At 40.4% G+C, this 26,798-nt stretch overlaps 1 protein-coding gene and 1 long non-coding RNA gene across 2 annotated transcripts; one reads left to right on the top strand and one right to left on the bottom strand.

Moving 5' to 3' along the window:
- Positions 1-4,443: 4,443 nt before the first annotated feature.
- Positions 4,444-14,172, bottom strand: LOC119720421. Its single transcript, XR_005270090.1, has 4 exons — positions 14,091-14,172; positions 8,091-8,230; positions 6,718-6,802; positions 4,444-4,745 (listed from the first exon to the last, which is right to left on the bottom strand). It is a non-coding gene; the product is annotated as an uncharacterized LOC119720421 (long non-coding RNA).
- A 180-nt stretch (positions 14,173-14,352) lies between these two features.
- LOC119720420 (ras suppressor protein 1-like) lies at positions 14,353-25,212 on the top strand. Its single transcript, XM_038190086.1, has 8 exons — positions 14,353-14,604; positions 15,640-15,690; positions 16,505-16,625; positions 18,611-18,729; positions 20,721-20,803; positions 21,170-21,284; positions 22,173-22,305; positions 23,538-25,212. Exons 1-8 carry the CDS (start codon positions 14,496-14,498, stop codon positions 23,635-23,637), a joined length of 831 nt encoding a protein of 276 aa, XP_038046014.1. The 5' UTR covers positions 14,353-14,495; the 3' UTR covers positions 23,638-25,212.
- The last annotated feature ends 1,586 nt before the right edge of the window (positions 25,213-26,798 follow it).

The raw sequence follows: 26,798 nt of genomic DNA, 5'->3' as shown, positions 1-26,798 counted from the left end.
ATCAGCGCATTCTGGTCTCTACCATTACAGGTACCCATTTATACTCCTGGGTAAAGAGAGGCAATTGTAGTAAAGTGTCTTGCCCAAGAACACAAATTTGGTTAAGGTATATCAAATCTACATTTATTTTATAATTATAAGATGGAATTTTTGATTTACATTTATTTTGAGAATAAGCATTTGTGAAAACATTGCACTTGCTACCATTGGGGGAGTGGGAGTTTAAGGTGTATTTTGTATCATTAGTTTAGTGGTTGTAGTTTTGTTTAACCCAAGAAAGAATTTCATACAAAATTATATCCCAATGTTTCTCAGTTTTGAACTGGAAATGAACAAAAATGAAGTTATAAAGTTATATAAACAAGTTTGAATTTTGTTCAGCAGTAAAACTTGCATTGAGCCATATTTCCCGTCACACAGTAAGCATTAGATGCTGAAAGCTGTACATGTAATAATTTCATAAAGTGTCTTTAGACAAAAAAAATATTGGTTGTATCCTAGATCATTATACCGATTATACGACAACTGCTAAACCTTTTACATCACCAGTCTTCAACATGCCGGTCATAATATGTAATATTCTAGATGATTTTGAGAAAAACACATTACTTAAATCCAACTATTATTTTCATGAAAACCTGTAATTAAGTTCTTAATAAAATGAAACAAAAACAAGGACCTTTGGTTGTCCATTCATTTGTGTATTTTATTCTGAATTCTGAATGCATCCCCGTTTTCAAAATATGAATGGAACAAAAATAATTGCAAAACAGTTAAATGGAATATGAAAATTACTTGAAAGGCAAAACATGGCCGTTTTGCAGAAAAATTTCAGAAAATACAGAGTTAAGGCTTAAGGGTTCAGAATAACATTTAAATGACAAAACACTTAAAACTTTGTTAATTTCCCTCCAAGTTAACATTCATTACTCTAAATCAAAAAAATTGTTAAAATGGTTTCTATACATTTGATGTTTCAATCTAGAACAAACACACCTACAACCTGAATAAGTACAACCCAGACTTGAGCAATTATCTTGGAAACAATACACTTTTCATACAAGGCAGAGGATTCTATTATAAATGTACAGACATTATGAACCACAGAGCTTGGCCTTGGAGTATCAGCACTTTCAGCCTTTAAACATAAAATTACACTTAAGAATGTAAAGATCTTCACCGATAATCAAGCAGTTGTCTCTGTCTTGCAAGGCGGATCAATGAATACCAAGCTACACCTGTTAAGCGGTATTTAAGGCCGAAGTTTTGTCTGGGGACCTACACCATCCGTCATCTAAATACAGAATGAAAATTCCTTGGTATCTCCAAAGTTTGACTAGTGGTCGGAGACACTTTGTAAAAACATAAGGTGCTGATGATAACCCAAAGGGAAGGACTTTGAATACGTAAAACTGCGTGATGTTCTTGTCTATCCATGAAAACCCAAGAAAGGTTTAATGAGGTTCACAAATATCTACATATGGTGATACCCAGACTTGAGACCGAAAGTACCGGTATACAAATAATCGTCTTTCAGAAATAAGATAATGCGACTTTCCAGTCTTCAAACTTGACAGAATCTTTCCAAATACCTGTATTTACATGTCTCAAATCCAGAATTAACCTAAGTTAGCCAGAACTTTGTGTGGAGACTGAAAGGGGATTTACAACTGTGGGTTTCTGTGATACCTGGGCAACTAAACCTTTTGATAGAAAATCTTGTATGGCATGTTGCACAAATTTGATTGGTTTTCCTTTCAATTTAAAGGTGGGCTCAGGTTTTGCTTGTGGTTGCGCCTCTTGTGTTTGGTTTATTTCTTTTCTCAACCAGTCCAGTTTATCATCAAAATAGCTCTTGAATGAATCAAGCAAGTCAGTAAAATGTTTGATGAAGGCTTGCCAGAGACTGATGCTTGGTCCGGCACTGTGATGGGGCAATTTGCTTCCGACATTGTATGGCCAGACTGTGCAGTGGCATGCAAAAAGCGAGAGTGACACGAACGTATTAAGCTTCCAATTCTATGACTTTTTGTTATTCTAACCGCTCTACATCTGTCAAACGTGCTTGTACAAAATGTACTTCTAATTAACAAAATACATGTGCACATACACCTCAAGGTCTAGAGATATGCTTAAATTCTACCCAACTACAATGTATACCACATAATTTGTTATATGTCTGAGCTACAACAGCACTCAATTGTAACACCGTCCACAAAATGCTCAGTACTGCCCACAAATCCTCTATGCTTTAGAAAAAGGCTTCCAAGAAGTCCAACTACTTTTTATAGCTAAAACACCACACAGATGCCTCTGTTTGAATGAAGCTCCTTCAAAACGCATGTAGTACTCCTATGAGTAACGTAAGAGCTTGGTTCCAAATTCTGACAACCTGAAAAGAAAAAGTTAAAAACTGAGGTGAACTAGTCTAGCTCTAATTTCCAAAAACAAAGGGCTTTTAGGGCAAAGCAAAAATATTGTCACATAAAATAAGTATCAGAAACTTGACAACCAAATACCTAGAGCAAAAGGTACAAGTTCTTCCACAGTAGTTTGATACTGTACTTTTACAGTGTCCATGGGTTTCATCATGGGCCCATGGAACAAGGTTTATTTAAAAAACAAAAAAGCTATCAATGCGCTTAGTAATACTATGCTAAAGTGCCAATTTAAAGCCCTCAGACTCAAGTATTTGTCCGCTCAGACGCTCTACAGCTGATTTCAGGTGAGAAACAGATGGGGACAGAGAAGCAAGAAAAGAATTGGAGATGAGAGGCAAGGGGAAGGCGAGGTGAGGCAGACAGAGGATTGGGATGGTACCAGCTGTAGATGGGCCTCAGAATAAGGCATCTATGTCATCACTGGGCACAACTACTCAATCGATTCAGTGCATGAACAGTAGAGGGCGCTTTGTGACCCCTGTCAAGAGCTCCAGTGGAAGACACCCTCTGCACACGTAAAGTACAGTTGCATCAGCTTGGCGAAAAGTCAAGTAAAGTCTGTCCCTAGCGAGTAAGGCCCATCAGGCCGGCGTTTATCTTTGGTTACAGTGACATGAAACGACAGATATTTCTAATCCCCCTGGGGAATAGAAAGTCCATCGCAGGTTACTCCCCAGCTAATGCCAGTACCCATTTATACTCCTGGCTGGAGAGAGACAAGTTGGGATGAAGTGGCTTGCCCAAGGACACAACATACGGCCAGCAGCTGGATTCGAACCCCTGACCCTCTGATCATGAGTCACAAACCCTAACCACTAGGTCACACATCCCCTTGGCAAAAAGTATGTACAGCTAATTTATTCTGAATCTGCACAAACTTGGTACGTCATGGTGCAAGTGTTGGGCACCATCGGCAATGCGTGTGAATGTCCCTCCCAGTGACCTGTCCTAACTCTCCCCCTGTTGAGGGGGGTATTTGTGAATAGAGTCCATATTGTAAGAATGGGATTTAAAGTGGTCTTAAATGAAGACACTTTACACATCACATGCAACTTAGGGTAGGGTATGAGGCAGTATAGTAAAACAGAACATGTTCATGACAATGGTACAAATTCTGACTACACATCAATTAACAGAAACTACATACCTCCTGTGTACTTCTGAATTTGTGGCCACATCCAGAGATCTGCAATCTGCCATAAAATGTAAGGAGCATTTAAAGCATAAAAAAACATCAAAATGGGGAAACATTTTAAATTTGGTTTAATCCTTGGATTACCCTTTATAAATATTCTCATAGCAACTAATTGCAAGATTTTTTCCAACGAGGTACATAAGGTACAGTCACACATTAACTGCAAACTTTATCGTCTTGTACTTTTGACCGAAGCAGGTGACCACAAGACATCACATGATATTTTTTTATTTTATTTTGTCATGGGCACAAAGGGGTCATTGACACCCATGGGCATTGCTAAGGCTAACAAAACTTTCTGATATTGTTGTAATTAAGGGAGTCGATGTCAAATGCCCTCAGCTCTCATAATCTTGACTATCACAGGCAGCTATCCAGCCAAACACATCGTCAGACAAAGAAAGGAGGAAATACCAGAGGACGGGGAGAGAGACGGGGAGGAGAAGGGAAGAATAAAGATGGAAAAACTCAGTGGGAAGAATGAAGATGGAGAAAGTTGTCCGAGTCAGTGTTCGGCAGCCAGCCTCACGGCATGATTTGTCATCACTGGGCACTTGACCTGTTGCCTATGGTAAGCCGAAACATTATTTCCGGAGGGAAAGCTGTCATACCTGCTAAAGCTACATTTGATGATGTCTTATAATCTTTTGATAAACAAAATTCAGGAATCCATGTTCATGTGCATCGAATACTTATAGACTCCGTGCATGAGCCCTTCCCGAGACCTCCATTGGAAGGGACACACCGAGTGCAGGCACTGGTTTGCTTGCATATGGCGTGAGGTATGTCCAAATCATCGTCAGGCAAAGTAGTTCTAATAGTCCCTTGTACTTGTGCACGGAGTCTTTTTTATGCTTATTTTGCATGCTTATTTTCACGGTTTGAAGTTTTGCTTTTGGCTGATCTTCTGAAGCCACAGAAGCATACTCCTCTTACAGATCCGAAATGGGTCAGAAGATGAAACAAATCTGACATTTTCAAATTCGACAGTTTAGACACTTGCTCTATTTAAAGGCGTACAGGTTTGAACTTGCCTTCATTCGGTGCTTCACCCCTTCTGTGTCAGAAGTTAGTTCTGATCATTTGTGAAAGAAGAGAGACCAACCCACCTGTGGAAATAATTCATTATATAAATTTATGCAACTGGGAAAAAAAATGCTTTCATGAGCCCATAGGCTCAACCCTACATTGAACCTAACTCCCTAGGCATTTTTGCTAGGATGCAACCTCAATCCTGCAAAATCTTCAAACTGCCTCCATGTAAAAATTGCATACACCCTTAATCCTGCAAAATCCTCCATTAGGGCAATTCCACGGTTACTCACGTTACATTTTTGATGTACTTTTGAGTTTCCTTGGGCTGTAATAACCTTATGTAATAACCTTATCCCCATGGTAGATAGAGTAGACCTAGACCTACCTAAGCACCAAAGATGACATCCAGAAAAATGTGTTATGCATGATAAACAAGACGCACAAAATCGGTTACTCACGTTACGAAAATGTTACGTGAGTAACCGATTTGTGCGTCTTGTTTATCATACATAACACATTTTTCTGGATGTCATCTTTGATGCTTAGGTAGGTCTAGGTCTACTCTATCTACCATGGGGATAACATTTATTAAACCTTTTCAGTAAGGTAATTACAGCCAAAGGAAACTCAAAAGTACATCAAAAATGTAACGTGAGTAACCGTGGAATTGCCCATTATTTCTTGAATGTGTTAGAGGTGACCATTGCCTCAATCTTTCAAAATTCTCCAGCAATAATGGTCAAAATGTGGAGACAGAGCCAGTGACATCATGCAGCAATGCGGAGGGTTTCAAGTATAATCTAGGCCTAAATTTATACACGGCTGAGTATAAAAACACAACGTCCGGCCTAAGACCTTGACACAGCGCATCCTACAAAATCAGCCACACATTTTTGCCACATAGCCTCAATCCTTCAAAATCCTCCACTTATGCAAGGAGAATGTTGGAGGATTTGGGAAGGTTAGGGTAAAAAACCAAGGAAAAGAACATATCAGTGATGCAGAAATTTCATCTTTAATCACGGACTGCTGTTCCCACTGCTGTATCAGACTCGAACCGGCCATCAACCCCAGCAAGCTCAGAGGTCAAGCTGGTTGAGACATCTGCGCAAGTTAACAGGAGGTCGTGGGTTCGAATCCTATTCAAGCAATCTTGGGAATTTTTCCTATATAGGGTGGTGCTGCATTATGTCACGGTCATCCAAGCTGATAAAACATCTTTTCATTAGCATGTGCATTTCCATTGGTTGCCATGTGTTACCATTTAGCACTTCGGACTCAAGAACCACCCAGTTTCATGAAAATAGGTCTGGGAGCGAGATATGGCGATTTCTTAAGTTCCTGGAATTCGGGGCCAACCACCGTGCACCAACAAAAGAGGGCGCGTTTTTACCACTTCTGAGAGTCCCGTGGACGGGACACACAGCGTGTGCGTACTGCACAGTACTTGTGCGACGGTCTCCCAGACTAATCCCCGCCCCCAATAACTTTTGATCATTCGAAATATGTAATGGATGGATCGGGAACCAGTCTAGGTCTCCCCCAACTCTTCTTTTCTGGCCGTCGAAGGAGTGCTTGTGCACGGAGCCCATATGCTCTCGCACAATCTCAGGCAGCACAGAGTATGCATACGTACAGTGCTTTATAGCTTTATACATCAGTGAAAGGTACTTCTTCAGGCAAAACTTCCATCAGGAGTTCAGTAAATATCTGTCAATACTACGGAGATTTCAGACACTGTACCCTCAGACAGCCTTGTTTTCCACTCACGGAACAAAGCACCACAGACAAGCCACAACTCCAGGAAGTAGGGTGGGTGATGGATGGTAGGGACGGGGGTATGGGATGGGGTACAGTTAGGATGCTTGAGGAGATTAGTAGGGAAAAGTGACTGGAGAAGGGACTGACTGTGGGCCATCTCAGAATAAGGCATCTTTTGTCATCACAGGGTGAAACAATCCGCACTCCGACAAATCTCCGGTTAGCAGTACATGTACATTTCAGACAAAAAATTGCTGCAACATTTGTAGCTTAGGAATAACTTACACATATCGTGGACACCTCGACCATCAAAATTGAAGATAATGCAACAGTGGGGTCCAGAGAATCACATGCTGCTCATAGCCACTCTCTGGGAAAAAAAAAACAGGAAAAAATATTTATTCTTAAAGTAAATTTTATCATGTATAGGTTAAAGTTATTAAATGACAGCGCTACTTTTTTTTTTCATTTCAAAATAATTATCTTTAAGCTTCACAACAGTAAGACCTATACAATGTTTTTTGGGGGATGCATTATATTATGGCTGACCAAACATTTCAGTCAAACAATGTGGCAGCATGGATTTGCTGTCTGAACAAATAAAAAATATGTTATCTGTGTTCTGCCCTCAGCTCTCATAATCTTGACTATCACAGACGGCCATCCAGCTGAACACCATCAACGGACTCATCGAAGAATGAGCGATAGAAAAGAGACTTGAGAACACACAGAGACGGAAAACACAGCAACAGAGAAAGAGGTTGAGGAAACGAAAGATTGGAGAAAAAGTGGAAGGTCCATGTCAGTGTTCAGCGGCCCGCCTCACGGCATAAGACTCATCACTGGGCAGATGGGACACAGAGATGCATCAACCTTATGGACTCCTTGCATTTGTAGCTGCTCAACAAATAGAGAGTTTGGGACTTGAACGCACTGTGGCCGTACAATATGGTTTTGTGCACATTCAGAATACAATCAATCGTTAGTAATTTGCGCCATATACGTAAACCAGTGCACGCCAGCAATCGGTCTCTCCCTAGGAGTGCTCAATGATGGTCATGAAGCACATTTACTTAAGGGAAATGTACAACGTTTGCTTTTGCTGCAATTTTCAGAAATAAATGAATTTGGAGGATTAGTATGTTATAGCAAATATTGTTAAAATGACTTGTTTCACGTTTTGGGCTTGTAGATACTGGAAAACCCAAGAAAACCGTTCATGTTCTTGTAGTCTGGTTCCCTGACCCCACTTAAGATGAAACGGAGAATTTATACACTTTGGGGAATTGTAGGGTCAGAGGATCAGTCTAGCAGGCTTGAACCCCTTCACACTTCACAGGTGTGTAATCAATTGCAAACAAAACGCGGAATAAATTGTGAAAAATTAGGAGCAGTGTTTGAGTAAAAAAGCTAGTTTTCTCCAACGCTGGTCATCAGCCGACCAGCATTGGAATATTACCATTTTTCTTGAGAATGTCAGCATACCAGGAGCCACTATTTTACAGGATGCTATTTAGACTGTCATTCTTTAACAATCAAGTAAGGTATTTTGTGATAATTTGATCATTTTGTTTTGTGATGTTTGCAAATGTTGTATCTTCCCTTTAAAAAGCAACAAACAAACAAACAACCCAACAAACAAACAACATACAACATACCTGTGATTTTATACAAAGGTGTGGCATGCCATCATACATGTTCTTCATCCATGCAACCATGGAGCTATACAGCTCCATGATGTAACTACATTCACGTCACCATCCTCCTTGATAAAAGCCGAGCCAAGTGTTCCATTTGCCTACATACATGATAAAGAGGAGAGTACAAATATGAACAAATATTAAATTATATTCTCAATTTAACCAAAACATGAGTAACATTGCCATTGTATGCAAGATCTATACACTTTTCATGCTTATTCTAGTCAAACTGAAGCAGCAGCTGACCAAGGTTCAACATAGTTGATACATGGACCCCATTAAAATGAGTTTAAAAGAAATACTAGCGACCTTAGGGTTTAGTTCGCTCGTCAATCAAGTGTGAGGGATGAAGCAATGACTTGGAACATTCCCAGCAAGCGTAAACAATCATCTTTGATGAGGACAGCAAATGCATGAGATTACAATAATGATGTGATTTATGCATCTTTCATTGGGGATGGGAATAGGAATAACCCGGCAGCCGTGCAGACATGTCACTAGCTACAGTCCAGTTCAAAAGCAGGTGACTGCAAAAAACAGCTTCCAAATTTGAATGTACGATCATGTACTTCACGACATATGTTGCCCCTGAGGGTAAGGCCATGAAACATTTGTTGGCAATTATCGTTCCAGACGCATGCTGTGCCAGCCCTGCTTTGCATCAGGGCAGAGCCTGGGTTTCGTTGGCTCTGTGACTGAGCATGATGCAGAGGCACGGATGTTGCCAGCGGGAGATGCCTGCCCAAGCGACCCACTGCATGCTTAAAGAGACACTATTGGCTTGGTTGTAAAAATTAACTGCACTAAATTTAAAGTCATTTGAACTTTTTTTTATACAAATTCTACATTCTGACATGTCGTCTATGAAAAAAAAATATTTAAAAATCCCAAATATATTTCAATATCTGGTTGTCTGGTTTTGTTTAAATCATGTTTATATTTGTTAACATATCATTTTAACAGGCCACTTTTTTAAAAAATAACTGGTTTTGTTCAAATCATGTTTACATTTGTTAACATATCATTTTAACAGGCCACTTTTTTTCAAAAATTACTTTTGCTAATAATTTTTTTTTTTTTCAAATAAATAAATAATTGAACCTACATGTGTATATATATATACAGATTTCTCTAGCACAATTTATGTATTGTTTCATGTTTTTGGATCGATGGCATTTCTTACAAATGCATGCAATTCAATGGTATTTATGCATGCTTCTAATGCACATCTACTGTATGTACAAGACGACAAAATCTTTACAAACCACATTATACACATGAATCTCTCAACAATGCCAACAATTTGTACTGCTCCTAATATATCACGGTCCTTGCCTCCAACCTCCTCAAGAGGTATTGAGTGACACCTTAGAAACTACATCATTGCTACTAGACCCCGGCAACTTCACACCGCATGGGAGAAATGCAGGTGCAGTTTGTCAATGCGCCCGTCAGTGTAAACTTAACTGGACATCTAAGACCGAGTGACTGTTGAAACGTAGGACTTGCATCCAAAAGAAAGTGCATTTGAGTTCCTGCATCCAGCAATGCAACATGTTTCGGACCACCACAAAGAAACTTAAACTGTAAGAACGTCCCAGATTTTTCTTGGAGGGGCGAGCCTTGGATTTGACTGTTTTTTAAGAACCCTACTTGAAAGAAAGCAGCCAAAAAGATGTCATCACTAATATGTTTCAGAGCGGTAAGTTACTATAAAAGTTTTGGGGATTGTGTACTAGGTACAGGCCCCTTCAATTTTGGTCAACTTTAAAAAGTCAAGAATGTTTTTATTATTTTAAAAAGGACTTTTGTATCCTAAAGCAGAAGACTTTTAATTCTGATCACCCTATTTTTGTGGTGATTTTGAACAGTATTTTTGGTAGAAAAAAAATGCGGGATTCAAATGCATTTTCTAGTTGATGCCATCTGAATCAACATAGCGTCGCAGTAATTGCCTTCGTTATTTTCGTGTTGCGTTTGTCTTCTTCATTGTAATTGTACCCCCAAATTATCAAAATAATTACCCAACATTTCCCTCAAAAAATCAAAACCCTGCACTCTATCTGTGACACACATGTTGGTTTTAAATATCGCTTTTAACTAGTTGGGCGAGTCCAAAATCCCCAAACTGGTTTCAATGAGAGAGTGAGATCTTAACCAGTTCGCGCCGGAGCCAGTGATAACATGCAACAGCAGTTTGTGTACCCAGGCATGTCTGATGGATCAAGAGGTCAAGATTGCCTCTACTCGCCTCTGACTGGGTGATGTCTAAACACACCAATCCCTTGTGCCTATTGCACTATAAACGGAAAATCCTATAAACGTAGACCCTACTATCGCCAGACCATAATGTCCGAATGTTAAAAAAGGCGATATTATAAAGGGTCCAGGTTAGACCCGTGAACGTGGCTACATACATGATACATGAGTATATCCAGAGTTTGCATAGAAACACTCGGCGCACGAGATTGTACTGGTACCCGGGCGGTTACTACCATTTCGCGTGTGCACGACTCGGAGTACCAGCGTACCGTGCGTGACCTCAGAAAATCAAAAGTTCTGCTGTAAGTTTGTTTTTGTGTTGAAGTTGTTTTTTTCCCCTCAAATTTCTTGGCAATGCAAGATCCTACGCTCGCATGAATTTACAGAATTTAAGCTTCATTACGGGAAAAAATTCTATACTGGGCCACCACTCAGAGCTCCTGCACAAAGTCTATGGGCCATGACTAGCTCTACTGAGTGGAGCGTTGAATTACGGGTACCCCTCCATACAAACGCTCCACCGATTTGCCATACTTTGGTGATGGCGTCACAGTAGCATAGTCACATACCCACGCGAGGACAAAAAGACCCCCAAAAAAACGGTAAAGAGAATACAAATGAGAGAGACAGTTACCCTGGATTGATCTACACATTCATGACATTCCATCAGACCCCTTACATTGTTCCCAAACAGCGAACATTTTGAAGAAAAACAGCATTTAGTCTGAAAACTTACAGCTCAAAGTGTTCGCCGTGAGGCTCAATTCTTGCACCGGTTTGCCGAATGAGGGCGTCTGACGTGACGTCACCGTCGTTGCTCGATGGAAGAAAAATAAGTCGCGCTTTATCAACGACTGTCTCGTGTAATGATACCTGCTCCTTGGGTGTGTGCAAAGCCCATACTGTCGTACGGCGCGGATTGGAGCACGTATCATTGACTGACACGAAGCAGTCGTTGATAAAGCGCGACTTGTTTTTCTTCGATCGAGCAACGACGGTGACGTCACGTCAGACGCCCTCATTCGGCAAACCGGTGCAAGGATTGAGCCTCACGGCGAACACATTGAGCTGTAAGTTTTCAGACTATTTTGCTGTTTTTCTTCAAAATGTTCGCTGTTTGGGAACAATGTAAGGGGTCTGATGGAACGTCATGAATGTGTAAATCAATCCAGGGTAACTGTCTCTCTTATTTGTATTCTCTTTACCGGGTTTTTGGGGGTCTTTTTGTCCTCGCATGGGTATGTGACTATGCTACTGTGACGCCGTCACCAAAGTATGGCAAATCGGTGGAGCGTTTGTATGGAGGGGTACCCGTAATTCAACGCTCTACTCAGTAGAGCTAGGCCATGACAGAACATTTTAAAGTATTATCAAAGAACTTTTGCACTCCTTATACAGTGTTTCTTCATCAGATTAACAACGTTTGGGGCACAATTGCAGAATACCCCGCCACTCGATCTATCCACCTTGTAGCCGGCTACGAGGTCACGGCTGATTGACCTCAATAAACATTCTCAGCGCTACTTGTATGTACTATGCGTCATGCTCCATTGCACTCCCACTTCGTAACCGCGTAGCCGCCAACAGGGTAGTTGGTTTGGACTTACAATTTTGTCAGCAACTCCCATTCCTTTTGTGTTGCTTCGTTCTCAAGCATATTCAAGGGGACTCCCACTCCGTAGCCGCCAACAGGGTGGTTGGTTTGGACTTAGAATTTTTTTCAGGACCTCCCATTCATTTTGTGTTGCTTCATTCTCAAATAATGGACCCCACTCAGTATCCGCGTAGCTGGCAACGGACTTGAAATGTTTCTTTTTCAGTGATTCCAACCTCGTACAGTCGTAGCCAGTGATTTTAGGGGTGTATTTCCGAGTGGCGGGGTATTCTGCAATTACTCCACGTTTGGTACTTTTCAGGTCATATTGAGGAATATGAGTGGTGGCCCAGTATGGAATTTTTGCCAAAAAGAATTGAGCTCTGGCCACACTTGCAGTTGCACGCGCCCCGCACACACCGCACACGTACACACTGAGGAAACAGGTCAACTCGTACGCGAACCAACTCGTACGCGAGTCAACTCGTACGTGGATTGGTCAACTCGCACGCGAGCCAACTCGTACGCGAACCAACTCGTACGCGTGCCAACTCGTACGCAAGCCAACTCGTACGCGAACCAACTCGTACGCGGGCTGTTTTACGAGTGGTTTCGAGGATTGGGTTGGCATGGTTGGGAAGAATTTGGGAATAGTGTGACGGGTAGTCCGTAGTTCAATGTGTGACCGTTGTGTGTGATTGGGAGTGAACCCGTGAATGATGATAATAAAGTAACTGATTTTTGTAGTTAGACGAGTGTTGTATCGCCATTGTTTTATTTTACAAAATATAATTTGGAGACATAATAATTAGGACTAAAAATTATCGGACCAAAGTTAAAAATTAATTTTCGGACCCAAGAAAAAAAATTATTTTCAGGGCAACCTCGCATTTCCGGTGAAATTAAATAAAATTCTAATTTTTAAAAATCAGTGAAATTCACCTCCCCATTGTTTTATTTTACAAAATATAATTTGGATACATAATAATTAGGACTAAAAAATTATCGGACCCAAGCAAAAAATTAATTTTCTGACCCAAGAAAATCGCATTTGACCCAAGAAACCTCGTATTTCCGGTGAAATTATATAAAATTCTGATTTTAACAAAAAATAAAAATCAACTCCCCATTTTTCTTTTTTTACAAAATATTATTTGGATATATAACAATTAGGACTAAAAAACTATCTGACCCAAGCAAAAAACTGGCGGACACTGTCCGTACAACTGTATAAGCATGCGTGATGCTATATTCCTTTTTTTATAGTAGCTCCTTTTTATACAATAGACCTCGCAAATATCGGTGTTTTCTTGTCATTTTACTTGTCTAACCATGGAGGAAGGAATTCCTTCCTCCATGGTCTAACCAACCAGCAATTGTACCGCGGCATACACAGGTTACAGCGATTCAATCATGCATTCTTTATACAGTGCGTGGTGCGGCGGGAACCAATCATACTGGTTATCGCGAAGACCGTACTTCCCAATCAATCAAGCGAACTTGTAAAAAAACAAACGAACGCAGAATTCTTCTCTAAAAAATCGTGAATGTAAGTAGCACTGGCGGATTCAAAAATCAACTACATTTAATTTGAAAATCTCAACGTTTCAAAAAAGGTAAAATTATGCCGACCTACCGTACCGAACCTAATTTCATCTGTCCATGTGAGCTAAACCAATCATCTAAACTCACGCGTACGAGTTGGTCCGCGTACGAGTTGGTCCGCGTACGAGTCGGTCCGCGTACGAGTCGGTCCGCGTACGAGTCGGTCCGCGTACGAGTCGGTTCGCGTACGAATTGTGCCGCGTACGAGTTGGTCGCGTACGAGTTGGTTCGCGTACGAGTTGACCTGTATTCCACACTGAACGCCCCACGCCGGCGTCGGCAAGCGTTGCAAGGCCGGCGCGGCGGCAAAGCCAGCATGGCTAGACAGTAAATACACATTAAATTTGATTTCTAAGTTCGAAAACAAAGTACAAACGGCGGTTCTAACATTTACAATCGCTGTACGTTACGAGAATGACAAAAAACACATACAAACATGTCGTACAAATGATTCACAGTCAAAAATATTTCAACAATTTCAGAAACGCGAGACTGACCTTCCGTCCCCTCTTCCGTCCGCAGAATTAATGGCATAATAGTGCATGATGGGAAACCTATTCACATTGAAAAATGGCAAATATTCTTCCTCAAAAAATAGTGATTTCAAACATAGTTTCCAGAAACTATCTAAAATTAATTTATTATACATCTTATGAAATTTCAATTTCGAAAAATTACTGCAAATGTGATTTTCATACCACAATTAAGACCGTCTAGCACTATGTTTTTGCGCACGTGCATTGCATGTATGCAGAGACCGGGGTGTTCCTAGGCACTTCCGGGTTTAGCCCACACAACGTAATCAGATGCTGAAATTTAGAGTTCGTTTTTGACACTTTTCAGACTTGATATTGTAATTTGACTTAATTTTTCACACTGTATGTATTTGTTATCTTTCAACAATGTCTAAATCTGTGAAGAAACAAGTGGAAGAGGCCAGGGAACACAACAGTCCCGATCTGGATTTGAGTGACAGGGGGATCAGCAAACTTGTTGACACACCCGGACTCTGTGAGTACACACCGCATGCAAGGCTCCTTTTTACAAAAATTACATCAAGAAAAGTGGACGAATTTCTCAGCGGTCTATGCTATACCATAAAGCCGTTTTTGTGTGATAATGTGTGTGAAGTCAGGTGTTGTGCTATTCCGAGTAACTATCTATACGGATCGCTTTTTTAACTTTTGGTCGCCCGACCTACTCCTAGAACTATGAGGCGCCACGTAGTGGAGCCTCATAGTTCTAGGAGTATGCCCGACCATGTCCAAATGTTAAAAAAGCGATCCGTAGAGTCCTAGTTACTCGGACTAGTATTGTGCATGGCCTGTGTCACTCAGTTATCCTTTTTCGTCCAAAATTTATGTGAAACCTGGAACAAACATTGACCCTATTCGGTATCCCCAAGATTCCATATTGAGCCGAGTAAAAAATATAAAAAAGTGAAGAAGACGGGCGTTTTCGGGTTGATGGATTCTTCAATTTTCTCAACTATTTTGCTGAAACAACATTGTTACCAAAAGGAGCCACAACCTTTCCTACATAGCTACAATTTTGTTGGAGACAAATAAAAAGACAAAATATTGACAATATAGGGGGCTTATGTACAAAATGTATTGCAAATGTATTGGAATTAAAAAAAAAAATTAAAAAGGAGGCAGCCAGGAAAAAAGAACTGGCCGGGAAAAAAGGGGAACAGGTTGATTTTTTCCTGGCCCATGCTCGGCATTACTAATAATTTGACATCATAATGACATCAACATGAGCAAGGCAGCGTTCCACTCCTGCACATTCTATCAATGTTCGTAATCTTTTTGTGCATGCATCCAATTGGAAATCATTGGCAAACATTTGCATTGTTTGAGTAAGTGAAATACATGCACACCTCAGGTAAAAAATTGTGTTAAAAAACAATTTTGGGAAAAAAAAAATTTTTTGGGATAAATTGTGTCAATTATTTGTCTAAAATGTTTTTCGAGTTTTTATTTTCTATGCATTGACTTTTAATTTTGAGTATTTTTGTTTCAAATTTTTTTTATGGATTAACAGTCTCTTTGAAGAATCTGAGCCGACTCACCTTGAGCCACAACAAAATTGATGGTAAGTTCAGAAAAATGTAAACGTCAATGACAAGAACTGATTATAAATTTTGTATTTTGTGTGTGTGTGGGGGGGGGGGGGGGGGGGGGGGGGGGTGAAGGAGTAGCGGGATAGCCTCCCGAGGTGATCCATGGACATTAAGCCGAGGGAAAATAGAATGTTCCATGGATCACCGAGGGAGGCTGGTTTTACTTCACCACGAGATAAGCATTCAATATTTGTTTTATAACACTTCACCCACAGATTCTGCTTGGTTTAGTTTATTTATATTTTTAATTATTTAAATCTGAACACAGTTAAAATAAACTTCAATTTCAATATAAAATTGGTGGGAAATGTATTTCTCTCTCTCAAACCACCCCTTCACGAAATGTTTGAACCCAACTCTGTGGAGCGTTCTCTTGGGAACAGTACGCGCAAAGCTCAATGCGCACACCAGCATGCATTTGCACACAAATACCGCGCCATTGGTATAGTACTTTGGTTGCTACGGGTGTAGTACTTTTGGCCATACACTGAAAGATAGCAAAAATAGAAAGTACCATGTGACTCGCTCTCGGCCAATCAAGACACAGAATCTGTGGGTGAGGGGTTATAAACATTGTTATAAAATTATATGAAAATATTCAAGGTCTTAGGTGTCTTTAATAATGCAAGAATGTAATTTGCTTAATTTTAGTTTAATGTTCTTTTAATACCAGAAGTAGTTTGCATTTCTTTTTACGACAGAAAATGGTTAAAAATGAAACGCTTTTCTAATAAGTAATTATTTTTGGGGAAGAAACATTAATCTTTCTTATGTTTTTTCTCCCAGTGGTCCCTCCAAACATAATAGAGTTGACCTCACTGGAGACCCTGAACCTCTTCAACAATTACATTGAGGAGCTACCTACGAACCTCAGCTCAATGCAAAACCTCAAGTACCTCAACATAGGGTAGGTGCTAAGATGTAGTACATTGGGGGAGGGGGGGGGGGGTGAGTATTGAACTGGCAGAAATTTTGAACAGTCACATTAAGGAGTGAGGGTAGTCCAAAAAGTTAAGACTCTCAATACTGTGTATGAGAGTCCAAAAACTTAAGGGACTGAAAACATGCAATAACAGAAAATAGAATGGCATCTGAAACAACCAGTCCAACACTGTGCCAAAAGAAACATCTGGCATATCTGGTACTAGTCTGTATTTCAACACATTTCTCCATAGTCAGCTACCAGACTAATGACAATGAATGAAAATCCTCCAAAACCGCCATGAGGATTTTATAGAGGATTAGGGTTCAAGTGTTATTGGTTAAAGGGGGAGGAGTTGTGACAATGGAAATATAACTGTTCGAACAGACAGACAAAAGTTCAATGCACTTCCCCTTCTTTGTCATATACTCAGGCTAGGCACCAACATCAGATCTTATGTAAGCACTGTGACTTACTTAATGCCTTGATGGTGCCTAGTGGCACATAGGCCATCCACAAAGCTACTCCATCTTGGTCTGTTCTTCGCTAGCTTTTCCAGTTCCTTCCAGCTGTATCCCATCTGTCTCGCATCGGCCATTGTGTCTCGCTGCCAGGTGTTCTTTGGCCTTCCTCTATTTCTTTTCCCTTGTGGATTCCAAGTCAAGGCTTGTCTGGTGATGCTTGAGATCGGCTTCCTTAGAGTGTGGCCGATCCACCTCTATTTGAGCTTGAGGATTTCCTCCTCAATTGGGGTTTGTTGAGCTCTCCTCCACAGTTCCTGGTTTGAGACATGTTGCTGCCAGTATATGCGGAGGATTCTCCGCAGACACTTGTTTGCAAATGTTTGGATCTTCTTCATTATCTTTTTTTTTTGTGGTTCGCCATGTCTCTGAGCCATAGAGTAAGACTGACTTGACGTTTGAGTTGAAGATTCGGATCTTGGTGTGGGTAGAGTACTTCGTCGAGCTCCAAACCTTAGACAGCATTAAGAATGTTGTTCGCGCCTTACCGTGCCATGCCTAGACGTCACTATCTGTGCCACCCTGCTTGTCGATTATGCTGCCCAGGTAAACAAAGGAGTACACTTCCTCTAAAGCTTTACCGCCAAGAGTGATTCCTGTGTTCCCAGCAGCATTCACTGTCAGTAGTTTGGTCTTGCCGCCGTAAATCCCCATCCCAGTTGGTGCTGATTCTTCTTCTAGGGTGTTGGACTTGTCCTGCATCTGTCTTTGTCTGTGAGAAAGGAGGACGAGGTCGTCTTCAAAGTCGAGGTCATCTAGCTGTACCCAGGGTGTCCATTGTATCCCATTTCTTCTTCCTTCTGTGGTACGTTTCATGATCCAGTCAATCATGATTAGAAATAGGAATTGGGACAGAAGGCAGCCTTGGCGAACTCCCGTCTTTACTTCGAAACCCTCGGTAAGCTGACCGTTGTGTATAACTCTGCATGACATTCCCTTGTAGGTATTTTTGATGAGGTTGATGAACTTCTGTGGTATGCCATAATGGTCAAGGAGCCTCCATAGCACGTCTCGGTCAACACTGTCACAGGCTTTCTCGTAGTCGATAAAGTTGATGAACAAAGAATACAATGGAACTCATCTTTTTTCATCAAGCACTGTGACTAGTCACATTCAATCATCATGAAAGAAGGCAACAGGTATTAATTAGCTGGCATATCATTCAGCTACAGTCCAAGCATGGCAGTATCAAGTAAGAGCAACTGTGGCAGCAAGTCAGTAGTGCTTCATGTGGGCTGGGATACCTCGGACAGTTAAAAATGTAGTCGCTTGATTGATTTTGACCACTGAGACAGTTCTGTTCAATTGGTCATTTAGAGAGAGAGCCTCGACATTAAGTAAAATTGGCTGCAAATCAGAATGCTGTAAAATCCGCAACATTTGATGAATTTTTGTAGGATCTAAAAGATTTACAGTTTCACGATACTGATGTTTCATTTCGTCTTGCAGAATGAATCGCCTGTATGCCTTGCCACGTGGGTTTGGCTCCTTCCCCAAGCTGGAGGTCCTTGATGCAACCTACAACAACCTGACAGAGAACAGTCTGCCGGGAAACTTCTTCCTTCTCGGTAAGAAAAAATTATTCTCTCGCTTTGAGCCAGGCTCTTCCTAAGCTCAATAAATCGCTCTTTTCATATTCAGCGGGAAAATAATTACCGTAATTTTCGGAATATAAGCCGCGCGGCGTATAAGCCGCAGCACGCAAAAATCTGCAAATTAAGATTTGAAGTCGGCGTATAAGCCGCACCGGCGTATAAGCCACACCGACGGCAGCGGTTTCAATTTTGTAAGGCCTCCAAATTCTAGCCAAAATGCTTTGAACCAGTTCCATTTACACTACAGAAGCTATAAAAAGGGCCACAAAAGTTGTATCAAATCATTTACAATCGATACTCTCACAAACAAATGTGGAAATTGATGATGAGAAATAAACACCGGGAATTGCTGCCGGCTGCCCCGTCCGGTCCCCAGCCGTAAAAGTTAATACATCGCCCGGCGCGGCAGCCTGCGCCGCGCCGGCCTATGACAACATTTTCCTGCAGCACGTGAGAGAGTGTGCAACCCACCGTGATTTTCCCCCATTGCGTGTGTTGTCTGACTGGAGCGCTACCTACAAATCTTGCTTTGTGGCAACATATGCTGATTTGTTTTGTCCTAAAAATATACAGGTCCGTTTTTATCTCAAAACTTTTTTGTGATTACTAACGAGCAGTATTCAAGTTTCGATCGTAACTTTCTTCAAAAATAGTCAAAACGATGCTGCCATTTTCGTGGACGAATCCATTAATTTTGTAAGGGGTGATGTAGTCCGTGTTTTGAGGTTTACATCATTTCTTGAATACATTTCAAGTTCAAACATTTTATTGTGACGTTGAACAACTGATTATCGAATAAAGAAATGTTTCGGACACCATAAAAAGTATTAGTCGTCTTTTTTCTTTTTTTAAACAGCGGAAAGGTTGGTAATTATTGTTTCCAAGATAGTACACCCCTATATTATCTGAAATGGTGTGGTCAGCTGGGGAAAGCATGCTGCATGCAGCAGCACTAGAATGACGTGCGGCTTGTTGCAAGCGTCGCGTCGATCGAAGACAGCTTTCACCGTACTTTTTACCGCTCGGCACCTTTACGTGGCACGTGGTTTCGGTTCGTTAATGACTTTCTTAATTGATAATTCATTTCAGCAACATATCTCTTCTTATACCAGTACATTTAATTTAAATACACATGTGAATTTCATTTTTATTCTTCAAGGCTCGGCGTATAAGCCGCCCTGTGTATAAGCCGCAGTAAACATTTTCATGGGCAAAATCAACGTATAAGCCGCGGCTTATATTCCGAAAATTATGGTACATAACGAGATTGTGACGTATTTGCGTTGCTTGTTTGCAAAAGCTGTAAGAATTGTATGCCAAGTAAATTTTGCGCTGCATATTTTCTGACGTCAATTTTGTTTTGCATTTAAGTATTCACATGAAGCAAAAACAAGCCTGTAGTCCAAACACTATCTCAGTATTTCACCCAGTTCAGTGTTCAAGCACAGTCTATCACAAGTGGATCACAAGTAAATCAATAGACAAGTCTAATTACAGGTAACAGGGAATAAACAATGACAAAGGAATGCTTTTGTCACAGTTCATTTGAAGAGCTTGTGACTTGACTTGTGATGCCTTAGTTTTGCTTCATTTTGCAACGTTCAGTGCTGTAGAACCCATCCCTGTAACTTCAGATGGGGCTTTGATTGCTTAACCCTAACATAACTCAACCCATCAAAGCCAACAGCATGGTTTGTTAAAATCTGTTCAGATTGGTACAGTACCCCTAAACTGATGGTCTTTTACAATGGGTTAAGCATAACTCCAGAATCTAAGTCCCAACAATTTGTGTGTACAATGTCCCATTATGGTGTTGGAATTTGCCAGGATGGGTACAGTTCCTAGTAAATTATGCTAGGGAGTTAGGGTTTCAATGACCAGTTGAAGTTTGGAGTATTGTGAGAATCTTCACCTTTTTTTACGCAAAATGAGAGTGGCTGTTTTATTATTTTTCAAATGCACAGAAACATTGAGGGCTCTGTATCTTTCTGACAATGACTTTGAAGTTATACCCGAGGATGTCGGTCAGCTGACCAAACTCGAAGTGGTGAGTTACATTCTTTTTTTACTTCAAAAGAAGGTCATTATTAGTTGGGGAACTGTGGAGTAGATTGATCTCTAGGCACCACCCACTTCACTCATGGGCAACAACATCTGCACCTATCGAGTTGGGCTGTGCATGGGCACCAACTACCCGACCGTTGATGTCAGGAACCGGTTCCAGATAATTGGACCAGGTACCCCTAACCAACTTTACAAATTACTTGGTAACAACCAAAGTTAAAACTCCAGCCTGCCTTACCCAACAGACCCTAACAGCAAAAGCTAGCACAAAGGATCTTGTATTCCTGCTCAGATCAACATAATTTGAAAGGAACGACCATCTGTTTTGTCTTTTCTCCTTTCTGATCAGCTTGCAGTGAGAGACAACGAATTGATAGGGCTGCCCAAAGCCATCGGGGACCTTCAGAAACTGAAAGAACTTCACATCCAGGGGAACAGGCTCACCGTGCTGCCACCAGAACTTGGTAGGACCGGCAACTCGGCCTTAACTCTCTCAATTTACCTGAATCCTCCAAAAATCCTCTACATGTACCATTCAAGACATCAATGGAAATTCTTTCAATTTCTATTTACTTAAAACTTTGAGGGTGTCATTTCTGGGCTCTACTTTCCTCAATCTTGCAAACTCCCCAAACTCTTCAGCTATCAGTTTAATCTTAACCCTCCTAGTCATCTGCACTTCACAACCCGTCAAATTTTGCAAAACCACTTTTGTTCATAAAATGTAGTTAGCACCCACACTTCAAATTCCTTTCAGGTAATCGTCTGTGGAGTATGGATAATGCTTCAAACCCCTGCCCTATTCTTGGTGTGATTAAGACCAGGGCAAGCAGGCAGATTCGGTCACACTTCACCCCTCTTTCCTCTGCAGTGTTTTTTTCGGGGGGCAGTGACTCTCTTGGTGACACAGTGACTTTAACACTTCATATCCCTTCACGTGAGAGTGACCTACAAGGTTTTAAAGGGATTCACATATCGCTCTGAGTATTGTCTTTCCACTAGGAAGGTTAATAAGCGTCAAATAAAAGAAAACTTGCAAATAATTTAATTGGCCAATAGTTCAAATCCATGTCTTGTATGTATTTTTCTTCTTCTAATAGTTGCAGCATTATGTATACTTTCTAATAAAAAAGAGTCCACATTTACTAAGACAACTTAACTTTTTGTGGGGGGGGGGGAATTCCACTTGGAATAACCAGTTTTCCCCATATCTTATCCCCAATGCTTATTCAAGTCCGGCCTCTTTCCGTTGAGAATAAGTAGGGAAACATTTAGCACATTTACAGTGGTTTGTTTTGAATACAGTATAATTTCTTGAGATGTTAACATTGTCACGTGGATGTTCATTGCAGGTAAGCTTGACCTGTACAGTGGTCACACAGCGTTCAAGGCGGAGAACAACCCCTGGGTCCCGCCCATCGCTGACCAGTTCCAAGTGGGCGTGTCACATGTCTTTGACTACATCCGTTCCGACACTTATAAGTAGTAAGTACTGATGAATGAAGAAGTAATCAGAGAAAAGAAAGAATCCATATAAATTATACATTGTGATAATATTCCTGAAAGTTGCCGTCTCTGTGCTCATTGGATTTGGATTTCCATCACGTAGGATGAAGTGGATACACGCAAAGGTTTTGCGGTATTCGGAACGGATAAACACAAAACGAGCGATGCCCGAACTATCTGTCTGCGACCCGCTCGCAGCGAGCGAGGCCGGAAATATCAGGGTGTGCTACCCGAAGATGACGGCCTGAACCCGTCTGGCATCGAGGTTCATGAAAAACAGTCCGCGCCTGTGTCCGGTCAATGTCAAAATAATCCCGGCGCAAGCTGGTTAACAAACAAACAACTTTTTTTTCTGTTTTTGGTGTCATCAAACCCTGAAAAGAAAGCTTTTATTTTGGATTGCTTTTGCAGCAAACTTGCACAAAGAGATTTACTTAAGTTGTTGGGTAGAATCTTTTTTTACTCAGTGTCTCTATCAAGAAAAGTAAATTTTATATTACTAGAAAAATAGCAATTAAATAGCACTTTTGTGGGTGAAACTTAAAATATCACGTCAAGAGCAACTTGATGATATATGAATAAAGCCTGTTGGGTTACAATTAGCAATTTGAAGTGGTGAAAACATTGAAAATTTGTTTAATGCTGTTGTTAGAAGGCTTCAATATATTTTTCTGGAGGCAATAATCCACTTGTTTCGACTCTGCTCAGTGTGAATTGAATCAAGTATGAGCATCCCAGTAAACGAGAAAATACAGCGAAAACTACTTTGGAAAGAGCGTGAAAATCTCACCAGTCCATGTTCACTTTTTACGTGAACATCGGGGTACCAAACACTGACTAGTCTAGTAACAGACTCCAGCATTTGAATTTACCCCATTGGTATCTGCGTGATCGATTGAACGGAAGTTGAGGCCTACAGTTTTAATTTTATAACAGTCATCAATTTGGAATATTTTCAATATGTTGTAAATTGTAATGCTTCCTTTTCTTTCGAAATATGCATTTATTACCCTTGATTGGATAGGCACAAAATAAATTGCAGAAAAAATAGGACATTACACGCGTTGTAGATTCTATGGTGCCCGGATGTGCTGTATTCTCGTAAAATCTTGCAGGTTTTTGAGGTCAGCTTGCCCGCTGTATTGTCTGCAAGAGCTATTTGCAGGTATACCTTTCCCTAGTCTTACTTAAGCTTGGATCTGTATTTTCAGTTTGTATGGTCGTCATGTAGAAGCTGGCGCCGCTCCTCATCCCAAGACCAACAACCGAGCCAAGAAGATCAGCAGAAGAGAAGTCTGGGGGAAGAAGTAGAGCAACGCTGACAGCTCTCTCTGAAATAAGCGCCAGGCCCTTTCACAACCATTTCTCCTCTCTCCAAACGTTTTGTGAAGGCTGAGTGCAATGCAAGTCTTACATGATGCAATTTCGAGTTTGGGAGAATTAAAATCACGATCTGAGGTTTTAACCCAAACCCTCCCAGTCCTTCAGCATCCACCAGGAGGAATAGACTAATTCCGCGATAAAATTTAGGAGCCATTTATTAAGTTGGCCTCAGGTCGACCTGCGCTTCTCTTGCACCGCGATTGTACTAGCCTTGGTCAAGGCGTTCATGGATAGTGTGTGGGATTATATCTTACCGCTCTTTGCCAACTGATTTGCCTATTGTAGCCGTGTGAGGTTTCTGTTCGCGCTTCTTACAGTGCATAGCACACAACTAGTGTTGTTAGGGGTCAGATACCATCATGACACTATCGACGAAGGCTAGTTCCGGTGTGGTGGAAGCAAATTGCAGGTTGACCTGAGGGGCATTTTCGTCCACCTCAAAAATGTAATTTAGTTCGCCGATTTAGTATTGGAGGATTTTGCAAGAATACGAGTGATTGGATCTCGTGAAGCAATTTGACATTTGAAGTAATTAAGGGGATAATAGTATGATGAAGCAGTTATAAACGTCTGGTTTAAAACCAGTAAGAGGCCATTATTAGCTGCCAGGCTCTCCCTGACCGGTTTTATAAACATCTTATTTATAATTGCTCAATCACAATATTATCCTCATTCATAAATACTTTTTGGCATGCTGTCTACCCCCTCCTTACATCCATAAATGTCTCCCTTGGCTAATAAAAATGGCTCTTACCAATACAAAATGTGATCACTTCTACCTGTTAACCACTTGAACACAGTCTCCATGTACTTATTGTTTTTTTAAGTGCCAAACCATTAACAACAAAACCTTGTGTATAGAGGTTACTATTTTTATAACTTCCTGCTTTCTTGTTTTAAAGGCAATCAGAGAAACCTGACTTTTTCTAGATATTTGCTCTCAAACCTTCCACGTATGTTCTTCCTCAATAGAAACCAAAAACGAAAGTGACTTTCCTCTCCAGTTTTATTCTATGAAAGGTCACTGGCACAATGAAAGCAATCCAACTCAACTGTACATAGTAATGCTTATTTATATACCAATAGTTTGTTAACAATACTTATATTTTAGAATTTGTTTGCATAATACTGTACAGTTTTTATACTAACGACATGTAAATGCCATGTTTTCTTTTAATGTTAAAAAGGGTCAGATGATCATCTTGAATAATGTAGCACTAAACGGAATTGTAATCAAGTTATCACAAGTCATCGAAAGTCATCCTGTCGCATCAAGTGCCAATTTTTATTTGTTCTAAATAAAAAAACAGCGCCATTTGCATTACTTTATTTGTCCAATTTCAATTGTGATCTGGCATGATTTTGATGTGTGATAGACTTTATGTTTTTCTCGTATTTGACTTGTGATTTACCAGACTACAATTTTGTAAACAATTGTAGCTACTGTTGCATGTAATCTAGGTCCAAGTATGTTATTAGAAATAAAATTGCTTTAAAAAAAAAGATTACAGTTTTGGAATATGTCTATCATGTTTTGGAATTGGAAATTTGTTATTAAGGTACCTTTATTTATCCATTTGCAGCATACTACTATAGTACACCCTCGTTATGGTGGTGGCAGAATAAATGGGGGAATAAATGTGTGCTTGGCCGGTTTTTAAACACTATGATTTAAGACCGCTTTAGAGTCTGGATGCTGATTTTCAGCTTGGGTCATTATCAGCGTCCAGACTCCAAACCGGTCTTAAACATAGTGTTTAATACCGGCCAAGCACACATTTATTCCCTCATAACGAGGGTTTTTCCAGGGTTATTTCATGTTTTTTAAACACCCCTCTGGCTATGTTATCGTATGTGCCTCTTGTGAGTAATCGTTAACAACTCCTTATACGGATATTGGCACGTACTGCGCGTTGTGGTGCAGAACGCAGCTGTGCCGGTGTAGAGTGAATTTAGGACTATGAAATACGGACGCATTGGTAGTATTGCGCATGCCTAACTGAGGATTGTGAAAGTTCAACCAATAAAAGGGTAAAAGGGACCAGATTTCATTGTCCAAATTTCATGTGACACTGGAAAAGTGTTTGAGACCAGCCAGCCGATGTGTTATCAACCGTTTAAGACCGGCCATGTGACGGGCTCTCGACCAATAGGAATGGGTAAACTGTCTTAGGTATTTATGAATGAGCTTTAAACATCACTCATGACGCTGATGGTTTTTTTTTTTTTCAGCCATACTGCACTGGTGGATCAAGTGCAGCTTAATTTCAAACGAATCCTACAGTTGGCAATTCCACGCTGAATACAGATCCCCCAAAAATATCAGGGAACTGAAATAATTTGGTGGAAAGTAAACCAAGTTTTAGGCAAACAGTTGGAGGTAGAGAATTGTTTAAGAAATTTTAATTATTTCTTTATAAAGTTAACCTGCATTTAACGTTCTCAGGAACCCATCATTCAAACACCAAGGCCCCTTGAGTAAAAAACTAAATTTGTTAGGCAGAATTCTATTTTTCTGTGAAGATTTACTATTTCTCATTGCAAGGATCTGAGGGAGCATTGTCACCCACCAAGTAAACACAGTTCTCAACATTAAAACAGTGGCCATTGTTCAACTTTTTGACTGCTATTCAAGACTCCTGTCTTTTCCAATGCAGACTTAAAAGGTTTTTCTGCATTGTAAGAAATTGTGTGAAGTCTCACCTTACCCTTCATTAACTTTATGTACTGTACAACAATTGTAGCATTTCATATGTCCCACTTCAAGTTTATCATCTTATTAAAGGTATAGTCCATCATTTGAAATTTGTGCATTTTGTTCGTAACAACGGTGCGTCTTTAGACACATCGTTGGAAAGGCCTTCTTTCGTTGATTTCTTCAAAATGACAGCTTGCCAGAAAGAATAATTTCACAGGGAGTTTAGTCCCTTTACTATCTTTCAACCAAGTAGGTTTTTCAACAATAATTTTGTCAGTTACTTTTTGGATAGCTGCAAATGATGGACTGAGGTTTAAGGTGGAATAAAACGAATTCTCATTAAATTTTTCATCTTTCTCTAACTGGGCATCTTATTAAACAAAAAAAGAAA

This window comes from Patiria miniata, unplaced genomic scaffold (genome assembly GCF_015706575.1).
Source record: "Patiria miniata isolate m_02_andy unplaced genomic scaffold, ASM1570657v1 HiC_scaffold_9, whole genome shotgun sequence".
In the NCBI taxonomy this organism is placed as follows: Eukaryota; Metazoa; Echinodermata; class Asteroidea; order Valvatida; family Asterinidae; genus Patiria; species Patiria miniata.
Note: the sequence above shows the minus strand (reverse complement) of the source record. Positions and strands in the feature narration are given on the sequence as shown.